The sequence below is a fragment of the Rhamphochromis sp. 'chilingali' genome (assembly GCF_963969265.1).
Source record: "Rhamphochromis sp. 'chilingali' genome assembly, chromosome: 8".
Taxonomy (NCBI): domain Eukaryota; kingdom Metazoa; phylum Chordata; class Actinopteri; order Cichliformes; family Cichlidae; genus Rhamphochromis; species Rhamphochromis sp. 'chilingali'.
The window spans coordinates 37,462,078-37,488,929 of NC_137935.1; the positions used below are offsets into that span (position 1 = coordinate 37,462,078).

The 26,852-nt window shown below is 42.4% G+C and overlaps 1 protein-coding gene across 1 annotated transcript in view; it reads left to right on the plus strand.

Moving 5' to 3' along the window:
• The window catches only part of sez6b (seizure related 6 homolog b), a 230,615-nt gene that overhangs the window by 93,259 nt on the left and 110,504 nt on the right, over nt 1–26,852 (plus strand). Inside the window, exon 3 of the mRNA XM_080888197.1 lies at nt 4,243–4,376. Coding sequence (XP_080744323.1) covers nt 4,243–4,376 — 134 coding nt within the window. The remainder of the gene's footprint in view (nt 1–4,242; nt 4,377–26,852) is intronic.

Genomic DNA, 26,852 nt, shown 5'->3' on the forward strand with positions numbered 1-26,852 from the left:
ACAGAGCTCAGCTGCTTCGAAAGGCAGCCAGAGACAGAGTTATTACAGTGAAGACAAGAAAAGAGCTTTAGAGCATTCTCTATGTACCAAATAATCCACATAGTTGCATAATTTGACATTTTCTAACCAACACTAATGATTATTTAAACCATCCATCCATTCGCTTCCGCTTATCCTTTTCAGGGTCGCGGGGATTGATTATTTAAACCTTTTATTAAATTGTGAAGTACTAAAACAGAGTGTTTCTCTATTTCGTAATAATAAGGCAAATTTGTTTTTAATAAAAGATAACTTAAAATATAAATGTAATTAATACATGAATGATAAATGTAATTTGAGTAGTAGAAATTACTGTTCTGAGTTTTGTGTGTGTGTGTGTGTGTGTGTGTGTGTGTGTGTGTGTGTGTGTGTGTGTGTGTGTGTGTGTGTGTGTGTGTGTGTGCATCAGCCAGCCCATGAGCCAGCTTCAACCTTGGCAGTTTTGTGTGTTCTGGAGTAAAGGATGAAGATAAAAACTGTGTCGCCAACTCCTTAAACGCATAATCCTAAATCAGAAAAAGAGCATTAAGTGTCGTTACTGTTAAACACAAAACCATCATTTCTATGTGATTTTAACAGATGCTTAATTATATACTGACTGTTGCATATAAATAATATATATATTATTTATATATATAATATCTAATATATTTATTTATAGTGATAATGAAAACTTCCTCTGGTTGCCCAGCTGCTTTCTCATTGGATGATTAAAATCAACTGGGAACAAGGGGATGTGTGCATCTTTTGCTACAGCTACAAATTCTGTCCATAAACAGTCCAACACCCACCAGAAATTAGTCCAACTTATTGCCAACAATGCAGACCAAACTCTTGCGATGATGTACATGGGCTAAATAGCTTAACATAACAACAACGTAACAAAGGGTCAGACACCCTATTCATGTAGCCTTCTCTATGTCCAAAAAATGCATTTAGATTGGTTGGGCAAACTTCCATGCACGCTAGAACATCTTTGAGAGGATAAAGAGCAGGTCCAGCATTCCTTAATCCGGGACAAAAGCATGATTCAATATAAAAAAAATTTTTTTTTTTAAATCTTAGAGAGGTAGAGCTTTTTAGAAGTAAACTGGGCAGAGATTTACCAATCTGCAAAAAAACTACAAATACAAATTGTGGATCATCTACAGTACATAACCTCATCACCAAAATCTGGAGAAAATTCTGATACAAGGGACAAGGCCAAAAATCTGTATTGGATCACCCTGATCTTTATGCCCTCAGGCGCTGTTGCATTAAAAACAGGCATGATTCTGGTCAATAACTGGTTGTGGTCAGAGGGCCCGGTGGCGCCAGTGTCCGGCAGCCTAGCCTCTGTCAGTGCGGCCCAGGGCAGCTGTCATCACCAGTGTGTGAATGTGTGTGTGAATGGGTGGATGACTGAATGTAGCGTAAAGCGCTTCGGGGTCCTTAGGGACTAAGTAAAGCGCTATACAAATACAGGTCATTTACCATTTATCATTTAAATCACTACATGGACTCAGGAACATTAAGAAATGATCATATATGAACACAGTTCGCCATGCAATCCATAACTGCAGGTAAAGCTCTATCATGGAATGAACAAGCTAAATGGGAACCGGATATAGAAGCACTGCTATCTTCTCAGTTAAGCTCAATTAAAACTGATCATGGCAAATTAGTCAAATTAGGAATTGGGAATCCTTTTCTGTGATCAGAAAAATAGAAATTGTTTTAACAATATCAGTGTTATTTGCTTTATGCACATAATGAGTTCAGATCAGTAGCGTCTGTGTTGGTTGGAGTGGTTGATTGATTGACTGATCAACAGGTCTTAAAATAATTATTTACCCCCACTGTAATTATTTACCAGACTTCCCTGGTGAAGGCACAGTCTCCTCGACACGCTCACAGCTGCAGGAGAGAGAAATCATGTAAATGTATTTGCTCGGGTGAAAATCACCCAGCGATACTGTTCTAGGGTTAAGCAGCTGGGGATTGAACCCCCAAGGGTCAACCCCACATAGCCCACACAATGTATTTACACATGGCCCAAATACCGCAAAGAATGACAGCCCTTTGGTGGCCCAGATCTGGTTTTCCAGAGGTAATCCACACATGGGCCAGCACAAGGCCAGTTGCAGACACACTGGTGGTCCCGTGCTGGCCCATGTGTGGGTTACCTCTGGAAAACCAGATCTGGGCCACCAAAGGGCCGTTATTCTTTGCAATATGTGGGCCATGTGTAAGTTGTGTGCAGCCACGGGCCAGTTGCAGACACACTGCTGGCCCTGTGCTGGCCCAGAACAGTTTCAGCTCTGGCCCCAGATGTCAGGCTAATGTGTACCTTAATCAAGCCACGTAATAACAACATGTGCCAGAACATAATAGTGCAAAAGTAACAGTATGAAACTCTGTTCAGACAGTGAATGGGCTGTTTCTTATAGAGCACTTGTCTACTCTCCTGGATTACTCCAAGTGCTCCATACAACATGCCATATTCACACACTTCCCTCTAAACTGAGTGCTTCCTGACTGCATTTATACATATTCAGAATCTTGACAGGCAGACTGGAAGAGCCAAAGATCGAACCACTAACCTTCTGATTAGTGGGTGACCTGCTCTACCTCCTGAGCTACAGCCACCCGATGGTTGCCACCTATGCTGGTTGATTCAGCCACCATGAAGGCCATGAAAATCTCTCGCTTTGAAAGGCATCTTCACAACTCTGCTGCATTCAAGGCTCGGACCAAGGCCAGAAGCAAGTTCAGAGACAAGAGGGTGGACGTGGGAGAGTTTTAATAATTTCCCGCTCAATGCGAGTAAACCCTCAATAGGTTTTGGATAAAGTGTACACTCACAAACCTGTCAAACCTGCATTTGAAACATTGGCTACCATAGCAGTGTAGTATTGCAACATAGCATTTGGGTCTTCTAACTAAAATAGGAAAATAGGAACATACAACTGGTTGACATACACCCTGCTATAACACCAGTCAGTCAGAAGTGCCAGCTTGATACCGGATCCAGCTCAGACCTGTTTTCTATGAGCCTGGGCCACATAAACCAAACCACAATCGGGCCAGATGTGGCGTGCCATCACATAAACAGTGCCATCTGCGTCAGGCCTGACCTGAATGACATACCATTTACCATACCAGAAGTCAGCCAGCAGTGCCGGCTTGTCACCAGATCTGGGCCAGACCTGTCTGCTATGTGGGACCCTGTCCACAACACAATGGACCTCTATAGCTCTTCCTGCAGGTGCTGGGCAGTGCCTCATGGATTAAGACCTGTCCACCAGGTGATTTTGAGAAGTATTCCTTGTTCCTTATTGGAGTCAGGTCTCCATCATCAAAATTGCACATAGTCTGGCATCTCACCCAGGAACAATTGTATCTCAGGGACAATTATGACCTTCTAGTTTCTCCCAGGACATGCAAATCCTCCCAGGGATTTGCACACTGGACACACTGGAGAGATTAGGTTTGTTAACTGGCTTGGGAACACCTTAGAGTGCCCCCATAAGAGCTGGTGGAGCTGGATGTGATGAGGAGGGTTCAGGCATCTCTGCTTAGACTGCTGTCCCCTGCCATCTTTACTCGGATAAGTGGCAGAAGACAGATAGATGGATACTCTAACTAAGCACTCGAAGTACTGTTTACTACAAACCAATTCACATACACTCAGTCCAAGCACTTTTTAATTATCATTCACCTGCATTGTGGGTAATGCCAGATAAGCCTTATACAAATAATACATCCAGATACAGATCAAACATTAAACTAAGTTGATATCTGTGTCAGACTGACTGTTATAACAATAGAATCATTGAACTATCAATAGCTGATTCTGTGGTCTCAAGATACATTGAACATAATCAATATTTTCCTTAACTACAGTTGGAAAGGTCAAAAATGTTACCCAGAATTAAAGCATAGTATCATTTTGGCATCTCCTGTTTGCAGAAAGTATTGACATTACATAAAGTGTCTTAAAAGACTCAAACCCTATTATTATAATCTGTAAGTGAAGATAAGATAACAGGGTTATTGGTCGTTATTACTATAACAAAAACATAATGAGGGGACCATTTGCATTGAGAGCAGCGTTTGTTTGGAATGGAGTTTTGAATCTGTTTTGAATGGAGTAGTTTGTGCACCAGCGTCCACACTGTTTCTATCAGTGTTATTGTTATGCTGCTGTGGTTGTTCCTGCAGTTCCCTGCCAGCTGAACCTGACTGGTCCAGAAGGCTACATCGAGGCTCCACCACACACCAATTCTGCTTTTTACTTTACAACTGACTGCAACTATATCGTCACTGTCTATACGGGCTATGGAGTGGAGGTCCAGGTAAGAAAAAGTTCAACATCCACCCGGGATATTTCGGTAGCTTACTGGATAAGCCTGATGTTAAATACTTTTGCCCAGCATACGTATGTACGTAATGGAAAATGACATACTTAGTGGTCTTAGCTATTGCAGTTTTAAGTAAACCCAAATCTAGGACTTGGAGATTAAACTTAAATAACAGCTTTATTGCTGAAGTTCAATGACTTAGGAAACACAAAACTCAGGCTTAAACTCTACCAGGGACGTTAAAAGTAGCAAAACTATTATTAGGAGATTAATAGGAAAGAGCACACAACCTGGGTTAGGACATATGATGACATGACAAGGAGCAAATGAAACCTGAAGATTTAAATACACATATAAGGTAAGGGCAGAGAGAAGACACCTTCAGCAGAATAGAATCCACCTACAACCAAAAAAGGCAGAACATGGACTGAGGGACTATCAAAACAATGGACATTATTTTTTATCAAAATAAAACATAAACACAGCGTGACTACGACACATGAGCTTGACATAGACAAAAAGGTAAACAAACAGACTTCACAAGAAGACACATACATACAAATAGACGAAATACTAGGGAACTGATATTGGTGGAAGGGAACAGAGAATAAGACAGGAAGTACAGACTACTCACCCTGACACACAGACAGAAAGGGAAAGAAGCACGGACACAAGACTGACTACACAAGAAGGAGCGTAGAACACAGAGGAGGCATGATAATAGAAACCTAAAGACTAGATAACAAAACTAAGATCTGAGAATACAAATATTACAACTCTAAAAATAAATAAAACCTCAAACAAAATCTTAACCTTAGAATATTAAATAAACTAGAGTCAAAGTCCAAACACATAAATACTGGATCACAGCCCCAGGACCATGACAATTAATTGTTTATGTGCTCTATAATTATAGTATAGTACTGTAAAAACTATTTCACAGTGTAAACGTTTTTATCAACATGTTCTTAAAAATATGCACATTGACACACATTAAAAAATAAACTGTGTTTCAAATCAAACACAGAAACCATAGCAACTGTCACAAACCTGCAAAAATGTGCAGTGTGGATTCACAAGGAGATTGAGAATTGACTGACAAATGCCATAACAGTAATTTTTTACTGAAAGATGGAGGACCATCTCAACTTTCACAGTGTGCATGCTCAATCAGTGGGTTTTCTCTATTGTATGTTCTTGACTTAGACTGACTCGTGTTGTGACTTGATGTTATATTAAAAACAGTGAATTGAAAATAAATCTCCTCACTGACTTCATTATCCAAAGTAATTTTATCTTGGAAAGAAAGATGAGATGATATTTCAGAAGTGGGAGGACTACAAGAGAATGTTCTAAGAATGTTCAGGTTTATGAAATATTTCTGGTATATATTCTATTAAAATTCAAACATATGGAAGAAGAAGAAGAAGAAGAAGAAGAAGAAGAAGAAGAAGAAGAAGAAGAAGAAGAAGAAGGTTCAGAGAAAGAAGGAAGGAAGATGGAAAAAGAATCATAGTGGAGCTATATTTTAAACATGGTCCACAAATCACTCTCCTCTCAGAACAACTGATGCGTATGTTTTATGTCTTTGCAGACTGTGGTGAAAAATCAATATGTGAATTGAAGCTATTCATCTAACAAAAAGCCAATATTGTGCAATAAGTGTTTAAACAGTCAGACAAGGACAATTTAAACACAAATGTACAATACTGACATGTATGCAGAATCATTGCATGCAGGACGGCAGCACAATGTCTGTATGAATAAAAACTAAGCCTGCATCACAGGTTGCCGATACAGTATTGATTATACTGTCAACATGGTACCCTCTTACAAAGACAACCTTTTTAAATGGCTAAACAGCATGTTTTTGTAGATCACACTCACAGTTAGGTGCAGACATGTATAGAGTACAACAGAATTGTAGGCATTTACGCTCAAGCGATATTTTGAAATATAATGCTAAGAATAGTTTTAATTTATCAGGGAATTTCTTTTGGCTTTTTAGTTAAGTCACTGAGAAGCTACTCAGTGACTTAACTAAAAATAATTCAATTAATTTCAATTTTATTTATACAGCGCCAAATCACGACAACAGTCACTTCAAGACACTTTATGTTATAAGGTAGACCCTACAATAATACATACAGAGAAAAACCCAACATTCACATGACCCATTGTAAGCACTTTGGCGACAGTGGGAAGGAAAAACTCCCTTTTAACAGGAAGAAACTTCCGGCAGAACCAGGCTCAGGGAGGGCGGAGCCATCTGCTGCGACCGGTTGGGGTGAGAGAAGGAAGACAGGGTAAAAGACATGCTGTGGAAGAGAGACAGAGATTAATAACAAGTATGATTCAATGCAGAGAGGTCTATTAACACATAGTGAGTGAAGAAGGTGACTGAAGAAGAAATACTCAATGCATCATGGGAATCCCCAGCAGCCTACGCCTATTGCAGCATAACTAAGGGAGGATTCAGAGTCACCTGATCCAGCCCTAACTATATGCTTTAGGCAAAAGGAAATTTTGAAGTCCAGTTTAAGCCTAATACAAGACTAAATCAGTTACATGTGTGCAGATATTCAGAGTTGGACTCCAATAATTTTTCAAAATTTAACGTTGTTATCAATGACCCAAAACCAAAAGTAAGGGTGCGGTTTTTCAGTTTTTATCATTCAAAGATTTTTTTTTTTGTACTTGCCTATAATTAAAACATGGACTATTCAACACTAAAATTTGGAATGTATTTAAGAGAAAAGGAAAAGGAGCCAGTACAGAAGTCAGTACAGACTATTGTTAACTTACTATACGGTAACAAGATTCTAAGAAGTGACAATACCATGGCCTACCTTGAAAAGCAATGAACAGAACCAAAGTCTTAGGAAAAGCAACTAATTTATTAAATAGTTTTATATGAAGCACTCCAAGAGGGTAGCATGACAGATGTTTACTTTGATTACGCAAACGTTGAAGTAGACAATGGATAATAGGTATTGATTTGTAAATAACTGGACATAAATAACTTCAGCATTTTATACAATGTTATATTATACTGTAGTATATTACTTACTAACTATGCAGCTCATTATTTGATATAACAGTAGTTTCTTTAAAGATATAACAAATTTGGGGGTCAATGTGAATGAAAGGCAGACATGACATTTAAAAGTAAGATCAGAGATCAAATGTGATTTAGATAAAAACTGTAATGTGATTTTACAATCACCATTTACCAGTGTCATTTCCTAAATATTGCCTATACAAATAAAGGAATTTTAAGTATAGTTTTAAAGACAAAGTTTTTTAAAAGTTAATCTTTAATATCAAATCTACTGACCTTGAAGTAGAGGTCAGAGGTCGACTATGACAAGATACATTAGATGTTTATCCAGTATGTTCTATACAATGAAAAACAAACCATAATTGTAAGAATCATAACTTCTAAGTTAAAGGCTTGGGCTCAGCTATAATACTGAAACCTTTTGGGCTTTTGTGTTTAAAGCCAGAATGACATGCATGCATACATTCAAATGCAACCAAAAACACAACCTCCTTGGCAAAGATTCTTTTTTAAAGTTAAGCATAAAGCAAGTACAAGACAGCCAAGACTGTAGCAGTTTGTCTATGTGAAAGTTCAGGGCATCATTGTCCAGTGCTCCACTTGCAATATAAGTTGGATTGTAGATAGGGGGTGTGGTGTAATTGCATTGTACAGCAGATGTTAATGTAGCTGGTCAGTGTAGTTAGGCTGATGGCAGCTAGAGGGCGAGACCGGTGTGTTTTTGTATAGAATGTTATGTTATGTGGGGGCAGAGCAAGAACAAGAAAATAAAGTGTGGTTATGAACCGTACAGTGGACCCGCGTATAATTGAATAACACGACATGGTGTCAGAAGTCCTGTACTGATCCATATAACCTCGACTGAACGAACCTGTGTCTGGCGGAGCTCGCGGAAAAACGAGGGGAGAATATGGCGGATGAGACTGCACAGAGAGCACCGGCGGGGCTGAGCGCGACATTCAGCATCCAGCCACCGGAATCCTTCGACTTTTCAAAACCGCAGGAGTGGTCCAAAAGGATACGGAGGTTCGAGAGATTCCGTCTCGCCAGTAATTTGAACGTCAGCTAGGAGGAAAACCAAGTCAACACGTTGATTTACTGCATGAGAGACGAGGCGGACGATGTGCTTCGCGGTCTGAGTTTAACAGCGGAGCAAAGGACAACGTATGAGGGGGTACGTGATGGTTTCCAGGCTTTTTTCATTGTGAAGAAAAATGTGATCTATGAGCGCGCCAAATTCAATATATGCTGACAGGGAGAAAATGAGACAGTGGATGCTTTTGTGACAACACTGTATGCGCTAGCAGAACATTGCAACTATGGCGTGCTACATGATGAGCTGATACGTGATAGGCTCGTTGTCGGTCTCACGGACAAACGGCTGGCAGAACGCATGCAGCTTGACCCAGATTTGACTTTGCAGAGGGCTATCAACATGGCGAGGCAAAGTGAAGAGGTAAAGCGACAACAATCCTCCTTGCGAGGTGACTCTAGAGCTGAGGCTAGCGATGCTAAGTCAGTAGATAGAGTGCATAAAATCTGTCGTAAGCCTGTTAGAACCAAACCGCTCCAGACTGATAGTTGTCAAGCTAAAACACGTGGATTCCGAGAAGACGGCAAAAAAGGGCCAACCTGTCAGAAATGTGGTGGCGCTCCATCCCATTCAAAGCAGGATTGTCCAGTGAATGAAATGAAATGCCATGCATGTGGGAAAAAAGGACATTATAGGCATGTATGCAGGGCACCAAAAACAGTGCATGAGGTTGAAGAGGATGAACATGGTTTGTTCCTGGGCAGTGTTAAGTGTGAGGGTGAGCCGTGGACTGTCGACTTAAGCATAAACAACAAAAACGTGTCATTTAAAATTGATACAGGTGCCGATGTGACAGTCCTACCCCTTAAGGTGTTTAAGGAGCACTACAGACACAACCACCCCCCAGTCTCCACAAACCAACCAAGGCTCTGCTGGGTCCCGGGAGGAGTCGTTTGGATATCGTTGGTGTCAGTGAGCTTGTACTGAGGAAGGGAGACAAAGAAATACTTGAGGATGTCTTTGTCATCAGACACCTGCACACTGCTTTGCTGGGGAGACCTGCCATTAGCAAGCTGGAGCTTGTGGCCCGTCTGGAGAGCATAACTATAGAGACGCTTAAAAAGTGCTACCCAAAGCTGTGCAGTGGTCTCGGTGAAGTACGTAACCTGTACGACATCAAACTGAAACCTGGAGCTCAACCTTTTTCCTTGAAGACGCCACGGAGAATCCCGTTGCCTCTGATGGACAAAGTTAAGCAGGAGCTGGCCCGTATGGAAGAACTAGGGGTGATCAGCAGGATTGAGGAGCCAACTGATTGGTGCTCAGGCATGGTGGTGGTACCGAAGAAGACAGAAGATGTACGCATATGTGTCGACCTTACACACCTCAATGAGTCTGTGTGTCGAGAGAAGTACATACTGCCATCGGTGGAGGAAAATTGGGCAGATTGGCTGGTGCCAGCATATTCAGCAAGCTGGACGCTAATATGGGGTTTTGGCAGATACCTCTGACGGAAAGCCAAATACACCATGATCGTGGCTTAAGAGTTGGGAGTTCGCCTTGTAATCGGAAGGTTGCCGGTTTGAGCCCCGGCTTGGACAGTCTCGGTCGTTGTGTCCTTGGGCATGACACTTCACCCGTTGCCTACTGGTGGTGGTCAGAGGGCCCGGTGGCGCCAGTGTCCGGCAGCCTCGCCTCTGTCAGTGCGCCCCAGGGTGGCTGTGGCTACAATGTAGCTTGCCATCACCAGTGTGTGAATGTGTGTGTGAATGGGTGGATGACTGAATATGTAAAGCGCTTTGGGGGTCCTTAGGGACTAGTAAAGCGCTATACAAATACAGGCCATTTACCATTTACCACTTTCATCACACCGTTTGGGCGTTATTACTTCAAGAGACTGCCCTTCGGGATTGCTTCAGCACCGGAGCATTTCCAGAACAGGATGGTCACAGATGGTATGGAAGGGGTGGTTTGCCACATGCTGGTCTGGGGCAGAACGCAGGAGGAGCATGACTCTCGCCTACACGCTGTGCTGGGCAGGATACAAAAAGCTGGCATCACCCTAAACATTGACAAGTGCGGCATCGCGAAACAGCAGGTGACGTTTTTAGGGCATGTTCTCTCAGCCAGCGGTATCAGCCCTGACCCAAGCAAGACCCAGGCTGTGAGGGAGATGAATGAGCCACAAAGTGTGAGTGAGTTAAGGAGCTTTCTGGGAATGGTTAACCAGCTTGGGAAGTTTATCCCACAGCTCGCAGAGAGGGACAAACCTCTAAGAGACTTACTGTCTAAGAAAAACTGCTGGAGATGGGACATTGACCAGGCTAGAGCATTTCAGAACCTGAAAGATGCGCTCGCATCACCGCCAGTGTTGGCCATGTATGACCCAAGCCGTGACTGCAAGGTGTCAGCGGACGCATCATCGTATGGCTTAGGGGGTGTGTTGCTTCAAAGATGGGATGAGGATTGGAGACCCATTGCCTACGCGTCACGCTCCCTCACTGCAACAGAACAGAGATACGCTCAGGTTGAAAAGGAGGCTTTAGGTCTGACCTGGGCTTGTGAGCGGTTCCGCAACTTTCTTATTGGCAAACACTTTCAAATGGAGACAGACCATAAGCCGCTGCTAAGTCTGCTGGGGGCACAAACTCTGGATGCGCTCCCTCCCAGAATTCAACGCTTTAGGATGCGCCTCATGCGATATTCCTACTCGATTTCGCATGTACCAGGCAAACACCTGTGGACAGCTGACACGCTCTCACGATCTCCAGTGAAAGCAAAAGAAACACTTCAAGACAAGGGGTTGTTGGAGAGCACAAATATTTACGTGGACATGTTGATGGACAATCTGCCAGCTAGCAACAATTTCTTGGAGCAGCTGAGAGAAGAGCTGAAGAGGGACAGCGTATGTGCTCGCGTGATGCAGCTGTGTGAGGAAGGATGGCCCACACATTTCAACAGCGAACCAGCGCTAAGACTGTACTGGGCAGAACGGGCGTTCCTCACTGTACATGATGGTCTGCTAATCAAAGGGGACAGGTTGGTTATACCTGCAACTATGAGAAATGATGTGCTCACCAGACTACATGAAGGTCACCAGGGAGTGGTTAAGTGCAGACAGCGAGCACGACAGTCGGTTTGGTGGCCAGGGCTACGCCAGCAGATAAATGAGCTTGTCCTTAACTGTCGGACATGTTGCCAAGTGAGAGAAAACCACACAGAACCGCTGATGCCATCACAGTATCCGGGGCAGCCGTGGCAAAAGCTAGGAGCTGATCTGTTTATGCTGAGAGGGAAAACCTACAGTACCTTCTTGTTGTGGATTATGCCTCAAGATTTGTTGAGATTGCCCCTCTCACACCTTCAAGGTCAGAGGATGTGATCCATCATCTCAAAGGGATTTTTGCACGTCATGGGATCCCCGAGCAGCTGGTAACAGATAATGGGCCACAGTTTTCGGGGGCAGCTTTTGAGACATTTGCAAAAGTGTATGGCTTCCGTCACATCACAAGCAGCCCGAAATATCCCCAAAGCAATGGCGAAGCCGAACGAGCAGTTAAGACTGTCAAGAATCTATTGCGGAAAGCTGTTGATCCACACTTGGCTCTGCTTGCTTACAGAGCCAACCCACTGCAGAATGGTTATAGTCCAGCCCAACTCTTGATGGGGAGACGGCTTCGCACCACGGTGCCAATACTGCCATCTCTGCTTGACCCCGCACTTCCTGATAGTGTGGTTGTCACCCGGAGGGAAAAGGAGAGGAGGACTAGAGAGGCACAGTCATATAACCTTCGTCGTCGTGCACGCAGCCTTGATAGGCTTACTCCAGGCCAAGAAGTGTAGATAACAGACCAGAGAGCCAGCGGCACCGTTGTTGGCAGCCACTCCACACCACGATCATATCTCGTGGAGGGACCTCGTGGGACAATTAGGCGGAATCGTCGGCATCTTGTTCCCATGAAATACTCTCCAGACCAAACTGAGAGCAATAATGGGGAGCCAGAATCTGCAGAAGCCGGGGAGCAGTGCTCCACGGACATGCCAGAGCCAGTTTCTCCAGAGCTTCCATCTACACCCAGAACCAGATCCGGAAGAGTGGTTGTGAGACCAACCAGATTGGACTTGTGACGGATCAGATGGAAAGGACAGTTTTACACAAGAATACCCCTCTTTCGTAGTATTGTTTGCACAGTAAGGGTAAAAGTGTAAAAGCTAAAAGGTTGTCATTTTCAAATATGCATGTTCAGAAGTTGGGAAAGGCAGGGGGTGTGACGAGTTAGCATGTAAGAATTTGTGTTACTTAACGGGTTAATTGGAGTTAAGATTTTCGTTATATAGTATTCCTTACAGGTAAGCGCAGGACCAGACCTTCCAGCCACAAAGGCAGAATAACCCTCTAAGGTCTGGTGAGTCAATGGTAGTCTACCCATTGATTCTAGAAAGGGTAGATGTGGTGTAACTGCATTGTACAGTAGATGTTAATGCAGCCAGTCAGTGTAGTTAGGCTGATGGCAGCTAGAGGGCGAGACCGGTGTGCTTTTGTATAGAATGTTATGTTATGTGGGGGCAGAGCAAGAACAAGAAAATAAAGTGTGGTTATGAATCGTACAGTGGACCCAGGTATAATTGAATAACACGACAGGGGGCAAGGTTTAATAAGAATATTTTCTTCTTCCTGCTCCTTTTCACACATGGTTGCAGTGCTTTACTGATAGAAAGTGTGGTTGGTTGGTCTGAAAGAACTAACTGTGGAAACTGTTGTACCAAGTGTGAAATAAATAAATAAATGAAATGAATGAATGAACAATGTCTCAATCCAGTCAATACTGCAGAGCCTCTAGTTGCAAATAGTGCTAATGCAAAATGGACCCATTGATTACCCAGTGTTTTATCTCATCAGTTCCAAGAATATTCCCTCTAATGGTTTAAAAGTTATTAAGGTGTTTTCTTGCAAATTTTAGATGAGCTCCATTAATAGTGTTTTTCACTTTACCAATCTTCCATGGATTCCATTTAACCCAGTGTCTTTCAGAGAATGGAGTCATAAAAACTAGGCTTTAGTGTTTGGAATTTAATGTCATTGTCAGGTTGGGTTAGGAGGACCCAAGAATGCAGTCAGGGAAGCAGCAGGAGGTCAAATTCAAGGCGTGCCCTTTAATGAGGCTGAACAGGCAAGAGACGAACATAACATGGGATGGGAACACAGATGGAGCACACTAGACAAGGCAGAAGAAGCAGAGCTGAACAGAAAGCACACAGGACAAGAGAATAAAACAGGAAACACAATCACTGAGATGCAGACTGACTACATACAGGGAATAGAGTGATGGGATGAAAAAGTGTGAGACAGCAAGGGACAAGTGACGGCGAGAGAGCGACACAGAAACATCACTGGGGAAACGGCCAACTAAACCTCAAGACAACTAGGAAACATAAGTCACACAGAGAACATAACAATAATGATTAAACAAGCCACAAAATCCATAAACACAAAACACTGGGTCAACAACGCAGGCATCTTAACAGTAATCTAAAAAGTAAATACAAAATTGTTCTAGTTATTTCGGATTCTAGTTATTTCACAACTTGATCCTGCATGCTAGCAAGATTTTTACAAAGCTTTGAATTGTGGCTGTTCAAAACACTTTAAAATACTGCTGTAAAAATTTAAGAATAACATATATTACAAATTACCTCAGTAATAAACCACTTTCTTTCTTTCGTTAGATGAAACTACATTAAGATAAAGTGTCATGTGTAGATGTATATACACTATCTCTATAGATATAGTTACATTTTTTTTTCAAACTATAAGGCACACTTAAAATCCTGTGCTTGTCTGTGAAGGTTCTCAGTCATATCCAGGTCATCGTAATCTAAGGAGCTCGGAAAGAAAAGCGTCTGGACTTCTTTAAGTTGCTTGAAGGCGTTTTACCTCTCATCCAAGAAGCTTCTTCAGTTCTGAACTGAAGAAGCTTCTCGGATGCGACGTTCTACCTCTTCTTCAGTTCAATTCAATTCAATTTTATTTATATAGCGCCAAATCACAACAAAAGTCGCCTCAAGGCACTTCATAGATACAGAGAAAAACCCAACAATCATATGACCCCCTATGAGCAAGCACTTTGGCGACAGTGGGAAGGAAAAACTCCCTTTTAACAGGAAGAAACCTCTGGCAGAACCAGGCTCAGGGAGGGGCGGCCATCTGCTGCGACCGGTTGGGGTGAGAGAAGGAAGACAGGATAAAAGACATGCTGTGGAAGAGAGACAGAGGTTAATAACAGATATGATTCAATGCAGAGAGGTCTATTAAGACATAGTGAGTGAGAAAGGTGACTGGAAAGGAAAAACTCAATGCATCATGGGAATCCCCCGGCAGCCTAAGTCTATTGCAGCATAACTAAGGGAGGATTCAGGGTCACCTGGTCCAACCCTAACTATATGCTTTAACAAAAAGGAAAGTTTTAAGCCTAATCTTAAAAGTAGAGATAGTGTCTGTCTCCCGAATCTGAACTGGAAGCTGGTTCCACAGAAGAGGGGCCTGAAAACTGAAGGCGCTGCCTCCCATTCTACTTTTAAATACTCTAGGAACAACAAGTAAGCCTGCAGTGTGAGAGCGAAGTGCTCTAATAGGGTGATATGGTACTACAAGGTTATTAAGATAAGATGGGGCCTGATTATTTAAGACCTTGTATGTGAGGAGCAGGATTTTGAATTCAATTCTGGATTTAACAGGAAGCCAGTGAAGGGAAGCCAAAACAGGAGAAATATGCTCTCTCTTTCTAGTCCCTGTCAGGACTCTTGCTGCAGCATTTTGGATTAGCTGAAGGCTTTTCAGTGAGTTTTTTGGACATCCTGATAATAATGAATTACAGTAGTCCAGCCTGGAAGTAATAAATGCATGAACTAGTTTTTCAGCGTCACTCTGAGACAGGATATTTCTAATTTTAGAGATGTTGCGCAAATGGAAGAACGCAGTCTTACATATTTGTTTAATATGTGCGTTGAAGGACATATCCTGGTCAAAAATGAGTCCAAGGTTCCTCACAGCGTTACTGGAGATGTGGTAATGCCATCCAGAGTAAGAATCTGGTTAGATACCATATTTCTAAGCTTTTCAGGGCCGAGTACAATAACCTCAGTTTTATCTGAATTAAGAAGCAAAAAGTTAGCGGCCATCCAGGTCTTTATGTCTTTAAGACATTCCTGCAGTTTAACTCATTGGTGTGTGTTATCTGCCTTCATGGATAGATAGAGCTGGGTGCCATCTGCATAGCAGTGAAAATGTATGCTATGTCTTCTAATGATGCTGCCTAAGGGAAGCATGTATAATGTAAACAGAATTGGGCCCAGCACTGAACCCTGTGGAACTCCATAATTAACCTCAGTGTGTGAGTCTATTAGATAGATATGATACAAACCACTGCAGTGCAGTACCTGTAATACCTACAGCATGTTCTAATCGCTCTAATAGGATATTATGGTCAACAGTATCGAACGCTGCACTAAGGTCTAGCAGGACAAGCACAGAGATGAGTTCACTGTCAGAGGCCATAAGAAGATCATTTGTAACCTTCACTAAAGCTGCTTCTGTCCTGTGATGAACTCTGAAACCTGACTGAAACTCTTCAAATAAACCATTCCTCTGCAGATGATCTGTTAGCTGTTTGACAACTACTCTTTCAAGGATTTTTGATATGAAAGGAAGGTTGGAGATTGGCCTACAATTAGCTAAGACTGCTGGGTCTAGAGATGCTTTTGAGTAAAGGTTTAACTACAGCCAGCTTGAAGGCCTGTGGTACATAGCCGATTATTAGAGATAGGTTGATCATATTTAAGATCGAAGAATTAGTTAATGGCAGGACTTCTTTGAGCAGTTTTGTAGGAATGGGGTCTAAAAGACACGTTGATGGTTTGGAGGAAGTAATTATTGAAGTTAACTCAGAAAGATCAATTGGAGAAAAAGAGTCTAACTTAACATCAATGGTACTAAGAGAAGCTGTAGATAATATTGCATCTGTGGGATGATTATTGGTAATTTTTCCTCTAATGATAAAAATTTTATTTGTGAAGAAGTTCATGAAGTCATTACTAGTTAACGTTAAAGGGATGGTTGGCTCAAAAGAGCTCTGACTTTTTGTCAGCCTGGCTACAGTGCTGAAGAGAAACCTGGGGTTGTTCTTATTATCTTCAATCAGTGATGAATAGTAAGATGTTCTGGCTTTGCGGAGCGCTTTCTTATAAAGCAGCAAACTATTTCTCCAAGCTAAATGATGATCCTCTAAATTTGTGACACGCCATTTCCTCTCCAGATTACGAGTCATCTGCTTTAGGGTACGTGTTTGAGAATTATACCACGGAGTCAGGTACTTCTGATTTGAGACCTTAGTTTTCACAGGAGCTACAGTATCCAGAGTCGTACGTAGTGAGGAGGTAAAATTATTAACAAGATAATCGACCTCTGTTGGAGTAGCGTTCAGATAGCTGCTCTGCTCTATGTTGGTACAGGGCATTGAAGATGATAACAGTGGGTGGATTATATTCTTGAACTTAGTTAAAGCGCTTTCAGAAAGACATCTACTGTGATAAAGTCTACTCTCCACCGCTGTGTAATCAATTATTGTAAATGTAAATGTTATCAGGAAATGATCAGACAGGAGAGGGTTTTCAGGAAACACTGTTAAATGTTCAGTTTCTATGCCATATGTTGAAACAAGATCTAGAGTGTGATTAAAGTGGTGGGTGGGTTCTTTTACATTTTGAGAGAAGCCAATTGAGTCTAATAACAGATTAAATGCCATGTTGAGGCTGTCATTTTTAGCATCTACATGGATGTTAAAATCACCCACAATAATTATTTTATCTGAGCTCAGAACTAAATTAGATATAAAGTCTGAGAAATCAGACAGAAACTCTGTGTAAGGCCCAGGTGGACGATAGATGATAACAAGTAAGACTGGTTTCTGAGTTTCACAGCTGGGGTGGACAATGTTAAGCATCAGGCTCTCAAATGAATTAAAAGTCTGTCATGGTCTTTCATTAATTAATAGGCTGGTGTGAAAAATTGCTGCCACACCGCCCCCTCGGCCTGTGCTTCGAGATTTCTGGTAGTTAGAATGACTCGGGGGTGTTGATTCATTTAAACTAACATAATCATCCTGCTTCAACCAGGTTTCTGTAAGGCAGAGTAAATCAATTTGTTGATCAATTATTAAGTCATGTACTAACAGAGACTTGGAGGAGAGAGACCTAATATTTAATAATCCACATTTCACTGTTTTACTCTTTGGTTCAGATGTGGATACTGTATTGTTCTTTCTTTGTAATTGTTTATGTTTAAGTTGTTTGTTACTGGTTTTTAGTTTGTTTTTTGTCTTTTTGGAAGCTGACACAGTCTCTATGGAGATGGGTTTTTTTTGGGGGGGGGGGGGGTAGCAGGAGGAGAGAAGCTGCAGAGAGGCGTGTAAGACTTCAACTCTGCTTCCTGGTCCCAACTCTGGATAGTCATATTTTGGGGGGTTTAATAAATTTGTCCATATTTCTAGAAATGAGAGCTGCTCCATCCAAAGTGGGATGGATGCCGTCGCTCCTAACAAGACCAGGTTTCCTCCAGAAGGTTTGCCAATTATCTATGAAGCCCACATCGTTTCTGGGACACCACTCAGACAGCCAGCAATTTAAGGAGAACATGCGGCTAAACATGTCGCTCCTGGTCTGATTGGGGAGGGGACCAGAGAAAACTACAGAGTCCGACATTGTTTCGGCAAAGTTGCACACCGATTCAATATTGATTTTAGTGACCTGCGATTGGCGTAACCGGGTGTCATTACTGCCGACGTGAATTATGATTTTACTGAATTTACGTTTACCCTTAGCCAGCAGTTTTAAATTTCCTTCAATGTCGCCTGCTCTGGCCCCTGGAAGACAATTGACTATGGTTGCCGGTGTCTCTAGCTTCACATGTCTGAGAACAGAATCACCAATTACCAGAGTTTGACCCCCGGCGGGTGTGTCGCCAAGTGGGGAAAAACGGTTAGACACATGAACGGGTTTGTGGTGTACCTGGGGCTTCTGTTTAGGACTATGCTTCCTCCTCACCATCACCCAGCCGCCCTCTTTCCCCATCTGCTTGGGGTCTGTCGGGGAACAGCTAGCGGGGCCTATGCTATCTTCGGCTGCACCAGCTACAGGGGCCTGGCTAGCTACGGGTGAATGAAGGGTGCGAAGCCGAGTCTCCAATTCAGTATTCCTGGCCTCCAGAGCTGCAAATATGCTACATTTCTTACAGATATCATTACTGCTAAAGGAGGCCGAGGAGTAATAATAATAATGGATTGGATTTATATAGCGCTTTTCAAGGCACCCAAAGCGCTTTACAATACCACTATTCATTCACTCTCGCATTCACACACTGGTGGAGGCAAGCTACGGTTGTAGCCACAGCTGCCCTGGGGCAGACTGACAGAAGCGAGGCTGCCATATCGCGCCATCGGCCCCTCTGGCCAACACCAGTAGGCAAGTAGGGTAAAGTGTCTTGCCCAAGGACACAATGACCAGGACAGAGAGCCCAGGGATCGAACCAGCGACCTTCCGGTTACAGATGCGATTCCCAACCCCCTGAGCCACGGTCGCCCTAAACTAAACAGTAACTAAACATCTGACACAATGAGCAAGAAAGTGCAGGAGGGACAGGTGAAGTAGCCATGGTGCTAACGAGTCGGCTACGAGCTAAGCTAAGCTAGCGAAACAGTACAGAGACAGTGAGTGAATACTTTGGCTATAAATTAGGTAGTGAGTACACAGAAAGTGTGCTTCGGATGAAGCACGTGAAGATTATACTATGAAAAAAGAATGTATTTAAAAGTTGTTAATTTAAATTGCTAAGCAAATAAGCTACTCAGAAACACCACTGTGTTTGAGCAGGAACAGGAAGTGATACTCTACCGCAGAGCGAGCGAACACCAAGTGACAGCGCCACCAAGAGTTCTGTCAGATAAAGGTTGTTGCTGTATATCCTAGTGGTGTGGATGAGTGAATCGATGTCTTGTTCACTCCTGGCGTACAGGTTGATGCCATTTATGTAGAGGAGGTGGTTGACGATTCCATTCCATGGTCGGTACCCGTAGCCAGTCTTGTCAGTGATCACACTGGCCTTCAGGCCTATGCAGAAGAGTAGTGGAGACATGGTATCTCCTTGGTAGATCCCACTCTTGAAGGTTGACTTGTGCCACCAGTGTTGTTCTCTGCATCCTCATCAAATTCCTGATCAATTCTCTTCGGGTCCTGTTGATCTTGAATAGGTCTAGGGATTCCAGGATCCATGTGTGGGGCATTGAGTCATAGGCTTTCTAATAATCAATCTAGGCAGTCCAAAGGTTGGTTAACCTGTTCTTCTAGCCTCCGCTGACTGCTCAGTCTGCCAGTAACTAGTGTTTTCCACCTCTGGTATTCTTGACAATCCTTTTCTGTGCCCTGCTCATATATTGACCCATGTGCCTGTTCATCCTAGCCACTCCTGACAGGAGCTTCCATGTGGTACTGAGGCAAGTTATTGTAGTTGGTTTGGACCTGTGCCTTCTGTTGGTCCTTGGGGATCAGGACTGCCCGGCCTTCAGTAAAGCAATCTCAAGCAACTGTTCTGTCTGCCAGTAGCTGGTGTTTTGCCTCTCTGGTATTCCTGCCAATTCATTTATGTGTTCTGCTGATGTATTGAGCCATGTGCCTGTTCATCTTAGCCACGTGGTGCTGAGGAAGGTGGGCCAGTACTGGCCAATAACCAAGTACAAGTACAAGTAGGACTGGGGAAGAAGGGACTTCACCAGTCCCTCCCCGATCAAGACTGTCTGGCTTTCAGCCTTTCTGGGTGTCTCTCGTTAAATAGCAGCTGGTTCTTTTGTGTTGCCAGATGCTCATGAAGTACAGTCAGCTTTTTTAGCCAGTAGGCGTGAATCATGTCAGCGCCTGGTGCTGTCCAACTCTTCATGCTGGAGAACCTTTCTTGGATGCCTTCCACTGTGATAGTTACAGGCCCCTGTTGAGAGAGGCTGCTGTGGTCTGCTGTTAGCACCATTAGCCACTGAGCATAGCTGTTATGTGTTGTGTTCTTCTCCCAGATGCTCTTCCAGTATTGTTCCATCTCCAGCCTTGATGGGGTTGCTGTTCTCATGTTGTTCCCCTGCCACTGAGAGCACACCTTGAATGATTCAGTAGAGTACAGCTGGTTTATTCTCCTGCCTTCTATCTCTCATGTATAACTATTCAAGCAGCTAGCCAAGGTTGTGAGTCTTTGCTTAGCAGCTTCCAAGGTATGAACAACTTGCTGTACTTCTTAGGCACCCCTTTCTTTATTGCACCTTTCTGTAGCTCCAGTAGTTGGCTAACTTTGCTCCATGCTAACTTGATCTTAGCCTCGACTCTCCTTCTCTATGGAGGGCACTACTCCTTGGGGCTATTCATTTTGTACCCAAGCATCTCTGTGATTACTGCTGCCATAGTTTAGATCTTTTTTTTTCTGTAATGGTCGCAGTAGGGATTGTCCATAATGCTACTTTCACTTCTTCTAGTAGACCTTCAGAAGGTACTTCACTTAATCTTGGTAATTGGCCATGGAGAGTCCCAGTCTCCAACTTCGCCATGATCCTATCTTTCAGGTCAGCTGCTCTCGCACTCAATGCTCCTTCTGTCTCGGTGGGAGTGATGATATCTCCCCCTTGCCCTGACATCCTGGCTCCCCCTTGCTGTAGCATTTGTGTTGCACTTATTGATCTCCAGTTGTGATAGTAATTCCTGCTTCTGAATGTTGGAACACTGAGCTACTAGTTGTTTGGCCTTCAGTGTAGATGTTGGCTATCAAAGATCCAAACGTCCCACATCCAACTTCATTTAACCTCTTCCACTGGGGTTACTTGCATAATGGCATTCCAATATTGCCCTGTCCTTATCTCTTGGTCATTTATGCCTTCTTGTTCCAGTAATCCACTTCTCATCAGTGTGTTCTGGTTCCTCAACTCCTGACGTACACCTTCTTGGGCGATGTCGAGGACTTCATTTATCTCTTCCTCACTCATATCTGAGCTAGGCTTGGATAGCGTGTAGTTTTACAACTATGCTATCCTGCTGAATAAGTGTGTGGGTGTGTATCGTATATATGCTTGCTCGATCTCTCTCTCTCTTTAAAAAATAAAAACAAGAGTGACAACAGTCACGAAAAGACAGTCAAAACAACAGTGGCACTAAAAAAAGTGTTTCTAAAACATACACCATAGCACGTTTCATGACCATCTTGCAAACATTACCTTTCAGTTTTGCTGCTACTTTTCTGTCACACCCCTAGCACCGGTCCCCACCCATGCTACCCTGCCTGCATTGTGTTCTTCATCTCTCTTGTGCAGTGTCTGATGTATTGATTGACTGACCTCAGATATTTAAACCAATCTACTGTTCACTATCTGTACTCCTTGCATTTTCACTTTTTCGCCCGTCTCCCTCTCATTCACACATGTGTATTTTGTTTTATCTCTACTGATTGCCATTCCTCTTCTCTCCAGCACATACCTCCACCTTTCCAGACTCTCTTCCACCTGATCCACCTGTTCCCTCTCATCTGAAAACACCATAGTCCACAGAGATTCCTGCCTGTCCATCAAATTTGCAAACAAGAAGAATCCCAGAGGAGGCACTTTGAACCCATCTGTCACTCTTACTGCATACCTCACCACTATCTCGTTGCGTTCATACATGTCCTGCACCATCATGAAACCATACGGTTCGCTGATCATAATCTGTCTTTTCAACCTAGCTTCAGCATCTTTTTCCCATAGCGTCATGGTATAGCTCTTCAACTTTATTCCCCTGTAGTCAGTACAGTTCTGCACATTAACGTTTTTCTTGAAAATCAGTACCAGCACACTTCTTCTCCATTCCTCAGGCAACCTCTCAATATCCAGGATTGTGTTAAACAGTCTGATGAAAATGTCCACTGCCCTCTCTCCTAGACATCTCCATACCTACACAGGTATGTCGTCTGGACCAGCCGCCTTTCCACCCTTCATCTTCTTTACAGCAGCCCTGTCATTCCCTGTCCTCCACCCATCCTCCTCTCTCATTTACTTTATTCATTAACTCCTTAAAGTACTTCTTCCATCTTCTGAGCACACTCTCTTCACTTGTTTCCTTTTCCGTCCTTAATACCCCTAACCTGCTGCACATGCTTTCAACTTTGATTTCGTTGCCTAGCCAAGTCCTTTTCTCCTTGTTCAGTGTCCAGCATCACATAAACAAGCCTTTTCATTTGCCTTTTCCATCTCTCTAAGCCATTACTTGTTTTAAACATTTACAGCCTGCAGTACAGTATTATATACTAGCATGTAGCAGCTGCTGAAATACATTGTCCAATGTCACCTCCAGAAATGTATCTTGCCTGTAGACAATAGCAGGGCTCTCCAAATGATTACAGCTACTCTATCCATTCTCTGGAATTCAGTCTCACTTTGAAGTGCCTGACCTTTTTAGGGTGCCTCATGTGATGATTTAAGCAGCGCCCTTGTCTCTACCTGAAAACCTCCTCATTTCCATGATTAACTCTGGGAGCTTTGCTTCCTGCTGCTCATAAAATATACAATGGCCATTATGCTGCTGACCTTCCAGATTCTCAGCCTAATATATTTAGGATAAAAAATTAATATGTGGTTGCAAATCATTATCAATGATGTCTCCCAGCTGCTTCCTGTCACTGATGTGGAGTGGGAAAAAAATGGAAGAGGCGCAATGGAAATGATATAAAAAGTAAGATGTCAGAAATAAAGAGAAAGAAAAAAGTAGAAAAGGAGGAAAGTGGATGAAGCAAAATGGAATAAAAAGGGGCTGAACTGCCACCCTAAAGCCTAATCACTAAACCTTGTTAGGTTTAATGGAAGCCGCAGCTTTACTGCTTGAGTAAGTGAGCTCATGGGAGCTTGGAATCTTATAGGAAGGTGGAATAAGAAATACTTGTATGAAAGCACACATTATAAGAAACCCCCACCCACACCCACACTTTCAGTTTGAATTTAATAGTTACCACCATTTGAGATTGCGCATTTATTAATCACTCCCTGCAAAGGAAAGTTTGCAAATATGAAAATTGTAAATAGTACACAGGGAGCATCTAAAAGTAGCTTCTTTTTCTTTTTTTTCAAGTAAATCAAAATGAGATCAGATCAGTCATATTTACACACATAAATTTCATGTGGTGAATATTTAAAATTAAAAAGAAGAAATTATTAAATAAATATTGGGTTAGTTTTTTAAGTTCACAAGCTGCTCTGCCTGTCTGTTACTATGAAATTACAGCTTATATTGCATTTTATTTATTTATTTATTATTCTTTTTTTTTATTTAATAAGGAACGTAAGATAAAAACAACCTATGAAAACACAAATAAACCGAAATAAACAAGCAATCGAAAATAAACAAACGGGTGTACCATCTAGTCATTTAAACATATATACACATATATATATACATACATATACATATACATACATATATATACACACACATATACATACCTACATGCATACATATACGCCTATACATACTTACATACATACGGACATACACATATATACACATAGCAGTTCAAAAATATGGCATACAAAATTACAGAGATTCAAACAAAATCGGGTCTCCTTGACGAAATATAATGTTTCCATTTATCCCAAATCTCAATGAATATGTCATATTGAAATCTGTTAAAGAAGGAAATTCTTTCCATTGTAAACAATCCATAAACAGTCTCATGCCAGTCATTAAGTGATGGAATTTTCACACTTAGCCATTTCTTAGTAATAGTCTTTCGGGCAGCCAGACTCAGAATACCATATAACAGCTTGGACATTTTATCTACATTCACTGAATATAAATATCCAGACAAAAGTTCATCCCAATTAAAGGGGAGTTGCATACTAAAAATGGTCTGTAACTCAGAGTGAATCGATACCCAAAAAGTGTTGATCAATGGGCAAGACCAAAACAAGTGGAAGTGTTTTATTCCTTGAGCCCCACAGTTTCTCCAACAGCTAGAGTGATTAGAATAGTGTTTACTTTGTGCAGGTGTAATAAAAAAAAACCTGCAGAGACTCTTCCAACCAAAACATCTCCATATATTAGAACTAGAAGTTTTCCACTGAAAGACACACTGCTGATACCAGATATCATTTGAAATTGCTATATTTGTTTCCTTTTCCCATTTTTGTTTAATGTAGATAGTGTTCAACTTCTTAACCTCTTGTAAACCCTTGTACAATCTAGAAATCACCTTCAGGCCAGGATCTGCATGGTAAGCCTTTTATTCTACTGTATATAGTATATTATTTTATTCTATTCTGTACAGCTGTGTACTGTATTTATTCTTATTGTATTCTAATTTTTGCGTCATAACTTTTGCACTGTCCACTTCCTGCTGTGACAAAACAAATTTCCCACGTGTGGGACTAATAAAGGTTATCTTATCTTATCTTATCTTATATATTCAAAACGGGTTAAGAGAAAAGATCTGTTCTCTTAGGTATAAAGTTATGTAGATGATGCCTGATTTGAAGAAACCTGAAAAAATCCATATTGCTTAACTGTTATTGATCTTTTACTGATTGGAAGTCCCTAAGAGTTCCCTTATCATAAAACATACAATATGCCATTAAGCCTTGTCCTGCCCATTTTTTATATCTTGCGTCTAACTTATTGGGTAAAAAAATCAAGATCATAAGCGCACCATCTTAAGATAGTGGCCTCTTCATTCCAATCATTCTTATTAAGAAATTGTAACCAGAGTTTTAAAGGCAAGTTAATCCATTGGTTTCCTTGATTAATTTGTTTTTAATAAGTGTCACGTCCCCTAAGCTTGCCTGAATCAGAAAATCTCTTGAGACAACTGTTTCTATTTCTTTCCATCTTGCTTGGTAGTCTACATTGCACCAACATGCTAGGATCCTCAGTTGAGCTGAAATATACACTCAACAAAAATATAAACGCAACACCTTTGTTACTGCTCCCATTCCCCATGGGATGGACGTAGAGACCTAAAATTCATTCCAGATACACAATATAACCATCCCTCCCAAACAGTGGTCACAAATCAGTCCAAATGTGTGGTAGTGGGCACATCTGCTATATTGAGATAATCCATCCCACCTCACAGGTGTGCCACATCAGGATGCTGATCTGACATCATGAGTAGTGCACAGGTGTACCTCAGACTGCCCACAACAAAAGGCCACCCTGGAATGTGCAGTTTTGTCTCACAGCAAAATGTGGCATCTCACAGATGCCACAAGCAATGAGGGAGCGTGCAATTGGCATGCTGACAGCAGGAATGTCAACCAGATCTGTCGCCCGTGCATTGAATGTTCATTTCTCAACCATAAGCCGTCTCCACAGGCGTTTCAGAGAATATGGCAGCACATCCAACCGGCCTCACAACTGCAGACCTCGTGTAACCACACCAGCCCAGGACCTCCACATCCAGCAGGTTCACCTCCAAGATCGCCACCCAGACAGCTGCTGGAACAATTGGTTTGCACAACCAAACAATTTCTGCACAAACTGTCAGAAACCGTCTCAGGGACGCTCAACTGCATGCCCGTCGTCCTCATCGGGGTCTTGACCTGACTCCAGCTCGTCGCCGTAACAGACTTGTGTGGGCAAATGCTCACAATCGATGGCGTCTGGCACGTTGGAGAGGTGTGCGCTTCACGGATGAATCATGGTTCACATTGTTCAGGGCAGATGGCAGCTGAGAATGTCCCAGTTCTTGCATGGCCAGCATACTCACCGGACACGTCACCCATTGAGCATGTTCGGGATGTGCTTGACCGGCGTATACGACAGCGTGTACCAGTTCCCACGAATATCCAACAACCTCGCACAGCCATTGAAGTGGAGTGGACCAACATTCCACAGGCCACAATTGACAATCTGATAGATTCCATGCGACGATGTGTTGCACTGCATGAGGCAAATGGTGGTCACACCAGATACTGACCGGTTCTGGGTCCCCAGACCCCCAATAGCGCAAAAAACTGCACATTCCAGGGTGGCCTTTTGTTGTGGGCAGTCTGAGGTACACCTGTGCACTACTCATGATGTCAGATCAGCATCCTGATGTGGCACACCTGTGAGGTGGGATGGATTATCTCAATATAGCAGATGTGCCCACTACCACACATTTGGACTGATTTGTGACCACTGTTTGGGAGGGATGGTTATATTGTGTATCTGGAATGAATTTTAGGTCTCTACGTCCATCCCATGGGGAATGGGAGCAGTAACAAAGGTGTTGCGTTTATATTTTTGTTGAGTGTAGTAATCTTTCAAACATGGGAACCCCAACCCCCCTTTA